A 14,412-nucleotide genomic window follows, 5' to 3' on the forward strand; every position below is an offset into this window, starting at 1 on the left:
GGAACTGGAATTTGGGGAATACAATGTATATAGACAGGACAGGAGGGGAGGAGGGGTTATGCTATTAATTAAGAAACACATAAAGTCAAAGGAAGTGAAGCCAGTTGACATCGATGGACAGGGCAGTGTCGAGTCAGTTTGGTGTGACATAAGCATAGGGAAATCAAAATTGAGAGTAGGAGTGTGCTATAGGCCTAATGACTCTGATGAGTATAATAATATATTGTACAGGGAAATAGAGTGGGCCAGTAAATCAGAGAGTCTTATAATGGGGAATTTTAATTTCCCAGATATTGACTGGAATTTGTGGGTTGGTCACTCGCACACTAGCAAGGCTTTTGTGGATTTATTGGATGATTGTTTTCTACATCAGCATGTTCGTGAGGCAACAAGAGGGAGCAATACTCTTGATCTGATTATCAGTAGTGATTCTTCATGCATTAAGAACCTGCAGATAAATGAACCACTAGGTGGCAGTGATCACAGTGTGTTGAAGTGGGATTTACTCAAGGAGGTAACTACCATCAGAGGTAAAGGGAAGGGTTTTTGTTTTCGTAAAGGCGACTATGATGGTCTGAGACAGTATTTAAATTCTATACAGTGGGACTAACTGATGATGTTACCAACAGCAAACTCAAAATGGGAAGCATTCAAGGAACTAATCTTGGTGGCTACCAGGCTTTACATACCAACTAAGAAATATTGTTCAAGGTTTAGGCCTAAATGGTTGTCAGATGGACTAATGAGACATGTGGCAGAGAAGAAAAATGCATGGGATACATACAAATTAATGGGTGACATGGAAGCCTATGATAGATATAAGTTGGTCTGTAACCAAGTCACAAAGGAGATTAGGCAGGCAAAGGCAGACTACGAAAAATCCTTGGCAAAGGATGCAAAGAAAAACAGAAAGGAGTTCTTTACATACTTGAACTCGAGAAGGAAAGGGATGAATCAGACTGGTCCACTGGATATTGATGGTTCAACAGTTGAGGATCCTGCTCAGGTGGCTAACAATCTAAACGAGTATTTTGCATCTACATTCACGCATGAGGAGTTATTCAGGAAGGAGAATGATGTAGGTAAAGTAAACATTGGCAGTGAGCTGGATGATTTTGTAATAACTGAGAGGAAAGTGGAGGAGAGATTGTTGAGGATAAACATAAAAAAGGCACCTGGGGTGGATGGGATCTATCCAGTTATATTAAAGGAGGCAGCAAAGGAAGTATGCAAACCCCTAGCCATAATTATGAGAGCTTCTTTGGACTCAGGGGAGGTACCCATAGACTGGAGATGTGCAAATGTAACCCCAATTCACAAAGGAGGATCAAAGGCTGACACAAGTAATTATAGACCTGTTAGTTTAACTTCTGTTCCAGGTAAATTAATGGAGGCACTGGTTAAAGAAGCACTGCAGGATCATCTAGACAAGAATTCAGTTATAGCTCAGACGCAGCATGGTTTTGTTAAGGGCAGGTCTTGCCTGACCAATTTGATTGGATACTATGATGTAGTCACAAAAGAACTGGATGCAGGGAATAACTTTGATATTATATATTTGGATCTTAGAAAGGCTTTTGATACTGTTGCACATGGAAGACTGCTGCACAAATTGGAGCAGTGTGGCATTGGAGGCAAATTGCTGCTATGGATAAGGGGATGGTTGAGTGGCAGAAGACAGAGAGTGGTAATCAATGGACACTGCTCAACGTGGACTAATGTTATTAGTGGAGTTCCTCAAGGTTCAGTGTTGGGTCCATTGTTGTTTTCGGTGTTTATGAATGATATTGATGATGGGATATCAAGTTTAATGTCTAAGTTTGCAGATGATACAAAGGTTGGCAGGGTCGTTAAGGACACTACTGACGCTATGCTGCTGCAACAGGATCTGGAAAGGTTGAACAGATGGGCTGAGAGGTGGCAAATGAAGTTTAACATTGACAAATGTAAAGTACTACATATGGGTAACAGTAACCCCAGAGCAACGTATCAACTCTGCGGTACTACACTGACAGTGGTGGAGAATGAAAAGGACCTGGGGGTAATTGTGCAGGCAGATATGAAGTTCTCTGAGCAGTGCAGACGAGCTGCAAGAGTAGCTCATGGTGTCTTGTCAATGATATACAGGAATTTTTCTAGCAGGGATAAGGAGGTGATTATTCCCTTGTATAAGGCAATGGTTAGGCCACATCTTGAGTACTGTATACAGGTCTGGAGGCCTCATTTCAAGAAGGATGTAGAGCTGCTGGAACGGGTACAGAGAAGGGCAACAAGATTAGTAAAAGGAACAAAGGGTTGCTCTTACGAAGAAAGGCTTAAGTTTTGCAAATTACAGAGTCTGGAGACTAGGCACCGGCGAGGTGATCTGATAGAGGTGTATAAGGCTTTGAATGGTTTGAGCATGCTCAATGCCAATGGGATTCTTCATCTTTCTCAGAATAATCGCCTCAGAGGGCATAAATTCAAATTAAGGAAGGACGGATGTCGGATAGATGTGCGGAAATTTGCCTTTGGCCAGCGGGTGGTTGGTTGGTGGAACCGACTTCCATCACTTGTTGTTGAAGTTGATAGCCTAAACAAATTTAAAGCTCAACTGGACAGGTATTTCGAACGAACGGAGGGGTGAAATGGGAGAGGGTTTTTTTTTTTTTTTTTGGCTGATGCTGAATAAGCTTGCTTTCTTGCATCATATGCCTCTACTAATGCTAATGCTAATGCTAACACAACCAACAGATAACCTCTCTGTTAATTCTACTAAATCTAATTTTATATTTATGGCAAATAATCTACAAAACACAACATCATTACCATCGTGGAATCAACATATTTACTTAAGAAAAGAAAACTAAGGACTTATTTACAGAAAACATATTTAATGGACAAAAAAAAAAAAAAAAAAAAAAAAGCATAATAGTTCTTGTCCTTGAACACAAACTCTGGATTACTTGGCATCACTCTTTACAGATCAACTCCAATTAGTCTCTTCCTACATGCAAACAATTTATCTGCAAAATTACAAAAAGCTAGGAAATTTTCTTTATCATTGACAAAACATGGTAGGTCATCTTCATTGTACACTTCTGTAAGAAGCTGTAGATTATTTCTTAAGTCTGTATAGAGATAGCAGTTAAATATTAAATGTTCCATGGTCTCAGGAGCACCACACTTACATAATGGAGAGGCAGCCAACCCCAGAGTGAACAGTTTGGAGTTCAAGCTGCCATGCCCTGTTAGAAGAAAAGATACATTCAGACCTGGGCAAAACCAGGCCAACCGTTGCTTGATAAATTCTAATATGTTAGGAAGGTATCTAAAAGTAACTCTACCAACTTCTGCATTAGACCAAGTTAATTGCCAACTATTAACAAACTCTCTTCTAATTCTACAATTATCATCCTTAGTTGGTATGTCTAAATTAATTGAATAGTTGCTCACCCTTGCAGGCAGAGCTTTCCGACGATAATATTGTAAGTAGTGGTAAATAACTTCATATTGAATGGGAAGTTTTCCACTCAATACTTGGAGTGCCATTGTTGACACTGTTCTGCAATTTCTTGTGATTGCAAGAAGAAAGAAACGTTGTGCTTGAGTCAAATACTTCAAGACTAAACAGTTATTAACATGATAACCCCATGCATCTGCAGCATAACAAATTATTGGTATAAAAATACACTCGTAGTATAACTTTAAAGTTGCGGGTTTAATTCCCCAGACATTTTTAGTTATTTTAATGATTTTACCAGTTAAGACTTATTTTTTTCAGCACATTTTTTGCGTGGGTTACAAAACTGAATCTATCGTCCATCATTATTCCAAGATATTTATACGTTCTTGCAATTTTAATGGATTGATTATTAACTTTTACATTAGAGGGTCTATTCAGGTTCAAATAACCTTCCAAAAGCATTTGTTTAGTTTTGTCAATAGAAATCTGTAGTTTGTGCATACTACACCAACCATCTAGGTCTCCCAAGATTTCGTTCGCACATTCTTAAAGTTCCCTACGAGACTCTCCAAAAACCAATACAGTCAAGTCACCTGCATGTACGGTCATACGCTGCAAAAACCAATATGGTCAAGTACTAAATATACAGGATGATATTCTGGCAGTGTTATTATTTTAAAGATATTTAATGTTATTGTTGAAAATGTGTATAAAAATAGATCCAAAATATAGAAAGAGATAAATTGTACGCTTAAACACACACCACACCAGATAATTCAGTATTTTCATGGTATTAACAAAAATTGCATTAATAGCTTCAAAACATATTTTGGTAATTCTATTCATTTCTTTTTAATTTCATTTATCTTTGCTTTTGACTGTTAAACTTGTCTTTCGATTTCATTCATAGTGTTGGTTAATTTGTATTGAAAAAATATTAATTTATCAACACTGTTATCACCACAAAACATTCACTCATCTGATGGCTGTAACATGAACAAAATTCAGATTGTTACTTTTGTTTACAAGTAACAGGTTGTGATACGACTCCTAATGTAGGCTCTCCAGTATCAGATTAGGTTTACTCTAAGTATTGACCATTCTTTCCTGCACGAAGCTTACTAGGGGGCTGCTTGTTTTGGCAAGGATAAATGTGAAATTTTATTAGACAAACCTTTAAATGGGAAAAAGTAATCCACAATGTATGAACAGTATGATGAACCAAAAAAACTGAATGTTTTAAGCGAATTTTATTTGTGTTTGTGCTTGTGTGTGCATGTGTTTATATTGAAAATATTTCTTATCTCACTTAATTTTAGATAATAGGAAATTGGACTAAATATGTTTTTGTTGAATTTTTGTGCTTAAGTTTCTGAATAAGTACAGAATGTTTTAAGGCTAAGCCAGTGATGGGAAACAACTTTCCCATATTGAGAAAAAAAGCAGTTGATCAGATAAAGTTTAAAATTTCAGCAAATATGACAAAAATGGTTTAGTTGAAAATTTTCAAATAAGTGTGATAGAGTCAAATATCCCCACCCTCAGGAAATGTTTTTTACAAATATTTTTACAGAGAGATTTTATTGTATATTCAAAGTATGTTTGATTATAATATAACACTTTACTAATGATAATGTATATTTCTTTCAGCAATATAGCAAGTGATTCAGTTAAAAAGAATAATTTAGATTGTGAACTAATTGATGAAAATGATGAAAAATGGGACCCAGAAGAAGAAGATGATGATGAAGAAGCTACTGAAGATTTTCTTTCTTTACGTCTTTCACTTTCTGATATTCATATGATAAAGACTTTGCAGCAGTTTTTGGATTGTATTGATGATATTTCTCAAGTAAGCATAATGCACATTTATTTAGTTTTTTTTGTTGATATTTTTTTTTTATCTAAGAATCAAAAGTTTGAAACCATAAAAAAAAGGAATTAAAAAAAAATCAAATCAAAGCTATTTGCAAAAATTAATACAGAAAAAATCGACTTACAAGTACAAGAAACAATGTACAAGATGTATGGCCTCTATATAATGACCTCCCAGGGAATGATAAAAATGGTCGTTATATCGGATGGACATTATATCGATCATTCATAAAATCAACAACAAAACAAGTAAAAGCTTGAACATTTAATGTAATTATACTAATACAATATAGTATAATCTTATTTATAATATGTACTACGGTATTAAACAAGAAAACTGATTGTAAATTTTGCATTGGTTGTAGAGTGCAGTAAGGTTACAATTAAATTGTAAATTTCACTACATAGGCTACATGCCTATCAAGACCTAGCAAGAGAATTGTTTCATACTTTAAAATAACATGGCAAAACATGCTGTTTCAATGGTAGAGCATGTTTTAAAAGACAGTTATGAAGGTGCACGATAGCAGTTATTTCATTTTCGCAGTTAGGCGGTGTTGAAAAAATTGACTTACAAGTACAAGAAACAATGTACAAGACGTATGGCACACGAAAAAATTCACATACAATCCTTGATGAGCATCTTTCTCTGAAACTTCTTGTTCAACCACAGTAAGTTCTTCACCTTCATCACTACAAATTTCTGAAGATTCCATTACGTGTGCAATGAGTTCCTCTTCATTCATACGTATCCTGAAACATTCAATGTCCACATCCACTTTCTGCATAATCTTTGAAGCTTAAGTTTTCCTGTAATGATGCACATGCTCAAATATTTCTTCCTTATTATCAGACTGTTCTTCACAATTAATAGAGGAAGAAGCATGCAAAACTTCGCACATTGCATCATTTAAGGCAATAAATCCAGCATGTTTGAAGTTGCTGATCACTTTTTCGTCAACTTTATCCCATGCTGAAACACAAATATATTTCCTGAAGGATGTCGATTTTGCATTGAATTTTGCTTTCAAGACATAGCACAATTTTGTTTAATAGCATTCTTTGGTAATTTTTTCTTAAAAACACTGAATTACACCTTGGCTGAAAAAAAACTGGCATCATATTGTTTACTTAACAATGAGGGGTGCAGTTATCCACAAACAGTAAAATTTTTCTATTTTTTCTCACTCATCCTGTGATCTAAGTCTCTGATCCATTCTTTGTAGATTAATGAAATTAATCTACATCCATGTCTTGGCTTGCTAGATACATAATTGGTCAATACAAAAACTTTTAAAGTGTTGAGGCTTCTAGGCTTTTCCAGTGATTAAAACAGAAAGCTTCCCTGTGCCAGACATGTTTGCTGCTAGGAGAATGGTAGGCCATTGTTCGGCCTTTTTTTTTTCGGCCTATGTGTGATAGAAAGTGAAATGAAATGAGCAGGTCATTGATTAACTCTAAACCAGGAAGTTTGTTAGCGACTGCACTTATGCATCAGCTTTCAGGGCTGGTGAAATTAATAGAATAGGACTCTCCAAATGTAGTGGGATGATGACAAAATGAATACTGGGAAGTTAATGAGAAATTGGCCGCAACCAACCACATAGGATGTTATAACATGTTGTGACATTAAAAAGAGGATCACTATAAAGAGCTTTGACTGTAGTTCAAATTTGTTGCATTTTCACATAATTAGAAACTTTTATCATACAGATCTAGAAGCTTCATTTTAAGAAGGATGTGGATCTGGTGGTGCAGAGAAGGACAGTGAGAGGAACAAAAAGTTGTTCTTACCAGGAAAGACTTTGGTTCCTCAAATTGCAGTGTCTGGAGACTAGGCACCTTTGAGGAGATCTAATTCAGATGTTTAAGGCTCTGAATAGATTGAGGAAGCTCAGTGCTAATGGAATCCTTTTTCTTGCTTAGACTACACATGTGAGGTGGTATAAATTCAAATTGTGAAAGGATGGTTGCAGGATAGTTGTGTGTAAGTTTGCCTTCAGCCAGCAGGTAGTTGATTGTTGGAACAAACTTCTACTTGATGTTATAGAGTGGTTAGTTTGAATGAATTCTAGAAAGAACTAGACAAACTATTAGAGGGTGATTAGCATTAGCATTAGCATTAGCATTAGTAGAGGCATTTGATGCAAGAAAGCAAGCTTATGCAGCATCAGCCAAAAAAAAAAAAAAAAAAAAAAAAGTAACATAAATAAATAAAAATAACCACTTCCACTTCACCCCTCTGTTCGTTCGAAATACCTGTCCAGCTGAGCCTTAAACTTATTTAGGCTATCAACTTCCACGACAAGGGATGGAAGTCTGTTCCACCCACCAACCACCCGCTGGCTAAAGGCAAATTTCCGCACATCTATCCTACATCTGTCTTTCCTCAATTTGAATTTATGCCCTCTCAGGTGATTTTTCTGAGCTAGAGGAAGAATCCCATCAGCATTGAGCATGCTCAAACCATTCAAGGCTTTGTACACCTCTATCAGATCACCCCGCTGGTGCCTAGTTTCCAGACACTGTAATTTGCAAAACTTAAGCCTTTCTTCGTAAGAGAACCCCTTTGTCCCATTCACCAATCTAGTTGCCCTTCTCTGTACTCGTTCCAGCAGCTCTACATCCTTCCTGAAATGAGGCCTCCAGGCCTGTATACAGTACTCTAGGTGTGGCCTGACCATTGCCTTATACAAGGGAATAATCACCTCCTTATCCCTGCTAGAAAAATTCCTATATATCATTGACAATACACCATGAGCTACTCTTGCAGCTCGTCTGCACTGCTCAGAGAACTTCATATCTGCCTGCACCACCACCCCCAGGTCCCTTTCATTCTCTACCACTGTCAGTGTAGTACCACAGAGTTGATACGTTGCTCTGGGGTTGCTGTTTCCCATATGTAGTACTTTACATTTGTCAATGTTAAACTTCATTTGCCACCTCGAAGCCCATCTGCTCAACCTTTCCAAATCCTTTGCAGCAGCATAGTGTCAGTAGTGTCCTTGACAACCCTGCCAACCTTCGTATCGTCTGCAAACTTGGACATTAAGCCTGATATACCATCATCAATATCATTTATAAATACAGAAAACAATAAAGGCCCCAATACTGAACCCTGAGGGACTCCACTAATAACATTAGTCCACGATGAGCAGTGTCCATTGATTACCACTCTCTGTCTTCTCCCCCTCAACCACCCCTTTATCCATAGCAGCAACTTGCCTCCAATGCCACACTGCTCCAATTTGTGCAGCAGTCTTCCATGTGCAACAGTATCAAAAGCCTTTCTAAGATCCAAGTATATAATATCAAAGTTATTCCCTGCATCCAGTTCTTTTGTGACTGCATCATAGTATCCAATCAAATTGGTCAGGCAAGACTTCCCCTTAACAAAACCATGCTGTGTCCTAGCTATAACTGAAGTCTTGTCTAGATGATCCTGCAGTGCTTCTTTCACCAGTGCCTCCATTAATTTTCCGGGAACAGAAGTTAAACTCACAGGTCTATAATTACTTGTGTCAGCCTTTGATCCCCCTTTGTGAATTGGGGTCACATTTGCACATCTCCAGTCAATGGGTACCTCCCCTGAGTCCAAGGAAGCTCTCATAATTATGGCTAAGGGTTTGCTTACCTCCTTTGCTGCCTCCTTTAATATAACTGGATAGATCCCATCCACCCCAGGTGCCTTTCTTGTGTTTATCTTCAACAATTTCTCCTCCACTTTGCTGTCAGTTATTACAAGATTCTCTAGCTTACTGCTAGAGTTGAATACACCTCTGGCATTCCCCTCGCTGAATAACTCCTCATGTGTGAATGTCGATGCAAAATATTCATTTAGTTTGTTAGCTACCCGAGCAGGGTCATCAACAGTTGACCCATCGATCTCAAGTGGACCAATCTGATTCATCCCCTTCCTTCTAGAGTTTACATAAGTAAAGAACTCTTTGCTGTTTTTCTTCGCATCCCTTGCCAAGGATCTCTCGTAATCTGCCTTCGCCTGCCTAACCTCCTTTGTAACTTGGTTACAGATCAACTTGTATCTATCATAGGCGTCCGTGTCACGTGTTAATTTGTATGTATCCCATGCATTTTTCTTCTCTGCCATATGCCTCATTAGTTCATCTGACAACCATTTAGGCCTAAACCTTGAACAATATTTCTTAGTTGGTATGTAAAGCCTAGTAGCTTCCACGATACGTTCTTTGAATGCTTCCCATTTTGAATTTGCTGTTGGCAGTATCATCAGTTGATCCCACTGTATAGAATTTAAATACTGTCTCAGTCCATTGTAGTCGCCTTTACGAAAGCAATACCCCTTCCCTTTACCCCTAATGGTAGTTACCTCTTTGAGTAACTCCCACTTCAGCACACTGTGATCACTGCCACCAAGTGGTTCATTTATCTGCAGATTCTTAATGCATGAAGAATCACTACTGATAATCAAATCAAGAGTATTACTCCCTCTAGTTGCCTCCCGAACATGCTGATGTAGAAAACAATCATCCAATAAATCCACAAAAGCCTTGCTACTGTGTGAGTGACCAGCCCCCAAATTCCAGTCAATATCTGGGAAATTAAAATCCCCCATTATAAGACTCTCTGATTTACTGGCCCACTCTATTTCTCCGAACAGTTTCTTATTATACTCATCAGAGTCATTAGGCCTATAGCACACTCCTACTCTCAATTTTGATCTCCCAATGCTTATGTCACACCAAACTGACTCGACACTGCACTGTCCAGCGATGTCGACTGGCTTCACTTCCTTGGATTTTATGTGTTTTTTAACTAATAGCATAACCCCTCCTCCCTTCTTATCCTGTCTATCCTTTCTGTAGACATTGTACTCCCCAAATTCCAGTTCTGCATTTCTTATATCTGTGTGACACCACGTCTCTGAAATCCCCACAATATCTGCCTTTGATGTTTTGAGCAATACCTCAAATTCATCAAATTTATTTACTAAACTCCTAGCATTGGTGTACACACAAGTATACATGCACCTGTTCTTTTTCTTAGCTACCCTAACACAACCCATGTGTTTACTCATACCCCAATGATTCCCAGCAGTCTCTGAAATATCCTGCATCTTATTTTCCAGGCTGCGGCTCATTCCAATAGAAGCAGTGCAAGAATCACTTTCACCTCTGCCAGTGGCTACTGTTAATCTATTAGTCCTTGTATCCCCCCAATCTAGCAGTTTTCCGACCCACCTAACATTGCCTCGATAGCATCAGCAAACATTCTTGCACCCTTTCTATTTAAGTGTATCCCATCCCTGTAGAAGCAGTCTCTCCTGTTAACAAGTACAGTCCAGGCTGAAAAAAATTCTACCCCTTGAGCCCTGCACAATCTTTCCAGGGCCGAATTGATTGACAGGGCTCTCATCATATACTCCCTCCTATCGTGTCTGGGCAGAATTGCAGACACTTTCAATTTCAACCCTAATTCACGGCTTTTTTTCATCAGTGACCTGTACTTGTCAAGTAATTCCGCCGGTCTCCTACTCTTAATGTCATTAGTGCCAACGTGTACAACTATATCACCTTTTGTGCCCTTAAAAGATGATATCCGCTCTACAACGTCATCAACTTTTGCCCCTGGCAGACATACCCTGGTCCTATTCCACCTATCCTTTTTACAAAGCATGTTTCCCGTTTCCCTGACAATAGAGTCACCAACAACTACTAGTTCCTTTGGGACCAGCGCATTCTGCCTTGGGGGTTGCCGCTGTGTTCCGCGATGACCAAGTGCAAGCTCTGGCATTGGTGTGGGCAGCTGAGAGCTTGATGGGCCCCTCACTTGTAATCCTTCGAGGGCATCTACCCTATCCTTCAAGCTCTCATATAGGCCCATAACAACGCTGAGTTGTCGCCTTATCTCCTTACACTCCTTGCATCGCACACACACAAAGACATCCCCCATGGCAGTATCATGTCCCATACTTGACTGCTCCACAAACATCAAGCAAATAGTGCATCTTACAAGGCTGTGATTCAGAGGACAACTGCCCCCCTCAGTTCTCCCCTGGGTCACAGCATTCCCATTAGCTTGAGCCCTTTGCTTTGCTGCTCTGGTTTGAGTCATGATTTAGATTTACTTTCAATAAAATTTCAATTTCTGTACAAAATTAAATCCTAAACTTGTATCCAAACACAGTTATAACGCTATATTTATTTTTCAGTAACGAGTGTTATCTACGGAATATTTACGTTTCAGTAACGAGTGTTATCTACGAAATATTTACGTTTCAGTAACGAGTGTTATCTGCGAAATCCCTTTATATAACTTTCGTATCAAGTTATGTATTAATTATTTGTTTTTACTAATTATTTATGTTACGTAACCTAAGTGGTTATATGTATAATTAATTATGTTAAATAAAATTAATTATATTACGTTTGTAATCTAAGTCGTTATATGTATTTATTTAAACGTACAATTTAACTGCTAACGAAGTTCAACTAACGCTATCTAGTACGGTATATCGTATCACAAAGGCAGGAAAATTACGAACGGTTAGCGGAGTTGAAACACGTGGAAACCTTTACCGATACTTTTATGCAATTACAAGGCCGAGTAAAGAATAAATACATCAAATTAATCAGAAAATCACAAAATAATGTTATACTACTAAATTTAAATCAAAAGTTTTAGAAAAACAATAATTTCAAATCAATAAATAAGAAAAATCCACTTAGCGGCTTTGAAAACGACCGTCTCTAGTAGCCTCGTCAGCAGTGATATGGGAAGGGGTTTTTTTTTTTTTTTTTTTTTTTGGCTGATGCTATATAAGCTTACTCTCTTGCATCATTTGCTATTACTAATACTTTTTATGATAAATTTCGTATTTATTTTCACTAACTTTTAACCACCCAAATCATGTTTAGTGTAAAATAACCTAGTACCTTCTAGAAATGTTCAGTATGGTTTTCTGTCCAAACCCCCATCAAGGTCATGTGTGCCTTTCAGAGGCATTTTGAAATTTGCATTGATGTCAATAAAACCTGCAATCACAGCGAAGAAAAAATATGTTGACAGGCATGCCACTGTTTATGGTTCATTGGGTGCATTCATATGTACATAAAGTGTGCATGTAAGAATGAAATTCCCATCACCAGTGGATGGATTTTCATGAAATTTTATATTTAGATCTTTATGAAAGATCAGAATTCAAATCAGTCTGATTAAGAATTCTGTTTCTTTCTTTCTTTTTAATAAAATTTTGAATTATCTCTATGTATAAATGGAAGTATGTTCTAAATGGTTGGATATCACTTGATAAGGAAAAGTCAGATCAATGCCAGATTGACATATGTTTTCTTGGTACCTCAGGAGATTTTGTGCCCAATTCTGAATACATAGCTGTTATCTGTTATGAGTAATTATAAAGTATTTACATTGGTTCACTAAAAAAGTGCTCACTTTGTATTAGCATCTTATTTCTCAGTATTTCTGAATATTGAGAAGTATTGAGAAATACCGAGCCAAAATATTTTATTCCTACCATTTTGCTTCAAGATGTCTAGAAAAGAAAAGTATTAAAGTAAAATATGAAATGAAATATGTGCTACAGACATCAGAAATAAATCAATTTGAGGAATTGTACATAATCATAATAGTCCACAGAAATCAGTCTTCTAGGCTTCATTGGGGAATCACCCGCGAAGCTTAGTTTTGAGTGACAATAAAAGTTTTCTTGTGTTCTCCCTTTACCATTATTTTGCAATTTAAGAAAATAAAAAAAATATGCTGTACTGTATTTAAAGAGTTTCACTTTTTGCTATTATGTGGGTAGTCAACATGAAAACAAAAAAAAAAAAAAAAAAAAATTCAGCACTCAACCAACAATTTACTAGAAATGTTAGCTTTAATCAGTTAAACACTAATATGCCACTGCATGAGTGCATAATCCAAATAATTACCTTTTTATTTCTTTCAATGTTCTGTTTTTCATTTTTTCTAACAGCCATCACCAGCAGCACAGAACATTTTTTTTTTTTTTGCTCTGTAATGTCAAACAGTCAACATTTGCCTTGTAAAGAGTTTCTTTAACACTTCTACCCTCTCTCTCTCTTTCTCTCTCTCTCTCTCTCTCCTGAATTGCAGTATTGTGTTGATGCTTCTCCGAACTCTAACTAAAACTGTATACAAAGCTTACAGCCTGCTGTAGATTTTTTAAAAATTATGTAACTCAGCAAGATTCAGAAACTTTGAGTGATGTCAAGCCAAAGCAGCAATTAAGATGACTATAGTGAATCTGAAGTGTTTTGTCAGATAAGCTGTTTTTGAGATTTTTGCTGAACCACAAGCATTTCCGGCTATGGAAATGCCTGTGGTTCAGCAAAAATCTCAATCTCAAAAAGTGTGGTTCCCTCACAAAATGGCTCTGCTAGTTTTGTTCTTGACAACAAATGAGTGATTAAGCTACTTTAAAGTTGTTTTTTGCACTGTAGGTTCTCTTTGTAAACATAACATAGTGGTTCTATCAGTCTTACAATTGAAAATAACACAGCTTACTAGCATCCTAGTTTTATTCTAATTATTGTATCAATGCTCATACTGAATTACTCCTACCATACCAAATACACTTCATTCATCATCTCCTGTGGTCTTCTGACAGAAGGATTTTAGAAGAGTTCTGTACAACCTTGATGCCAAGGAAAGCTCCTCTAAACCTTCATTTCTGAGCTTGCTCCTGGTCTGTTTTGCCATTATACACATTCTTGTTACACTGTCATTTTCTTCTTCCACATAGAAATTTGCTCCTGCTTTCCATTTATTGTCCAATTCATGTATGTGAATACAAGGAAGAAAAAAATGAATCGATTGGACCCTTGTGCACTGGGTGTGGGAAAATTTTAGATAACCCAGCTGATGTTGCAGATGAATTGAACATGTACTTTGAATCTGTCTTTACTGATGAAAATCCCTTCGTGCTGAGAAGAGGCTGAACCACATGAAATTACTGATATCATAATTACAGATGATTGCTTATTAGAAAACTTTTGAGCATAAAGGCAAGTAAGGTTTCGGAGTTGATGGCATATACCCTGTAGTTTTGAGGGAGAATGCGAGAGAATATATTG

The 14,412-nt window shown here is 37.3% G+C and overlaps 1 protein-coding gene across 5 annotated transcripts in view; it reads left to right on the forward strand.

The window, feature by feature from the left end:
* LOC150087743 (exonuclease mut-7 homolog) overlaps positions 1-14,412 on the forward strand; it is a 146,862-nt gene that overhangs the window by 63,153 nt on the left and 69,297 nt on the right. For all 5 annotated transcript variants that reach the window (XM_090370113.1, XM_090370116.1, XM_090370115.1 and 2 more), the window contains one exon: positions 5,096-5,297. In XM_090370113.1, the coding sequence (XP_090226239.1) occupies positions 5,096-5,297 (202 nt within the window). The remainder of the gene's footprint in view (positions 1-5,095; positions 5,298-14,412) is intronic.

This window comes from Mastigoproctus giganteus, chromosome 3 (assembly GCF_048544385.1).
Source record: "Mastigoproctus giganteus isolate SK-2022 chromosome 3, ASM4854438v1, whole genome shotgun sequence".
Lineage (NCBI taxonomy): Eukaryota > Metazoa > Arthropoda > Arachnida > Uropygi > Thelyphonidae > Mastigoproctus > Mastigoproctus giganteus.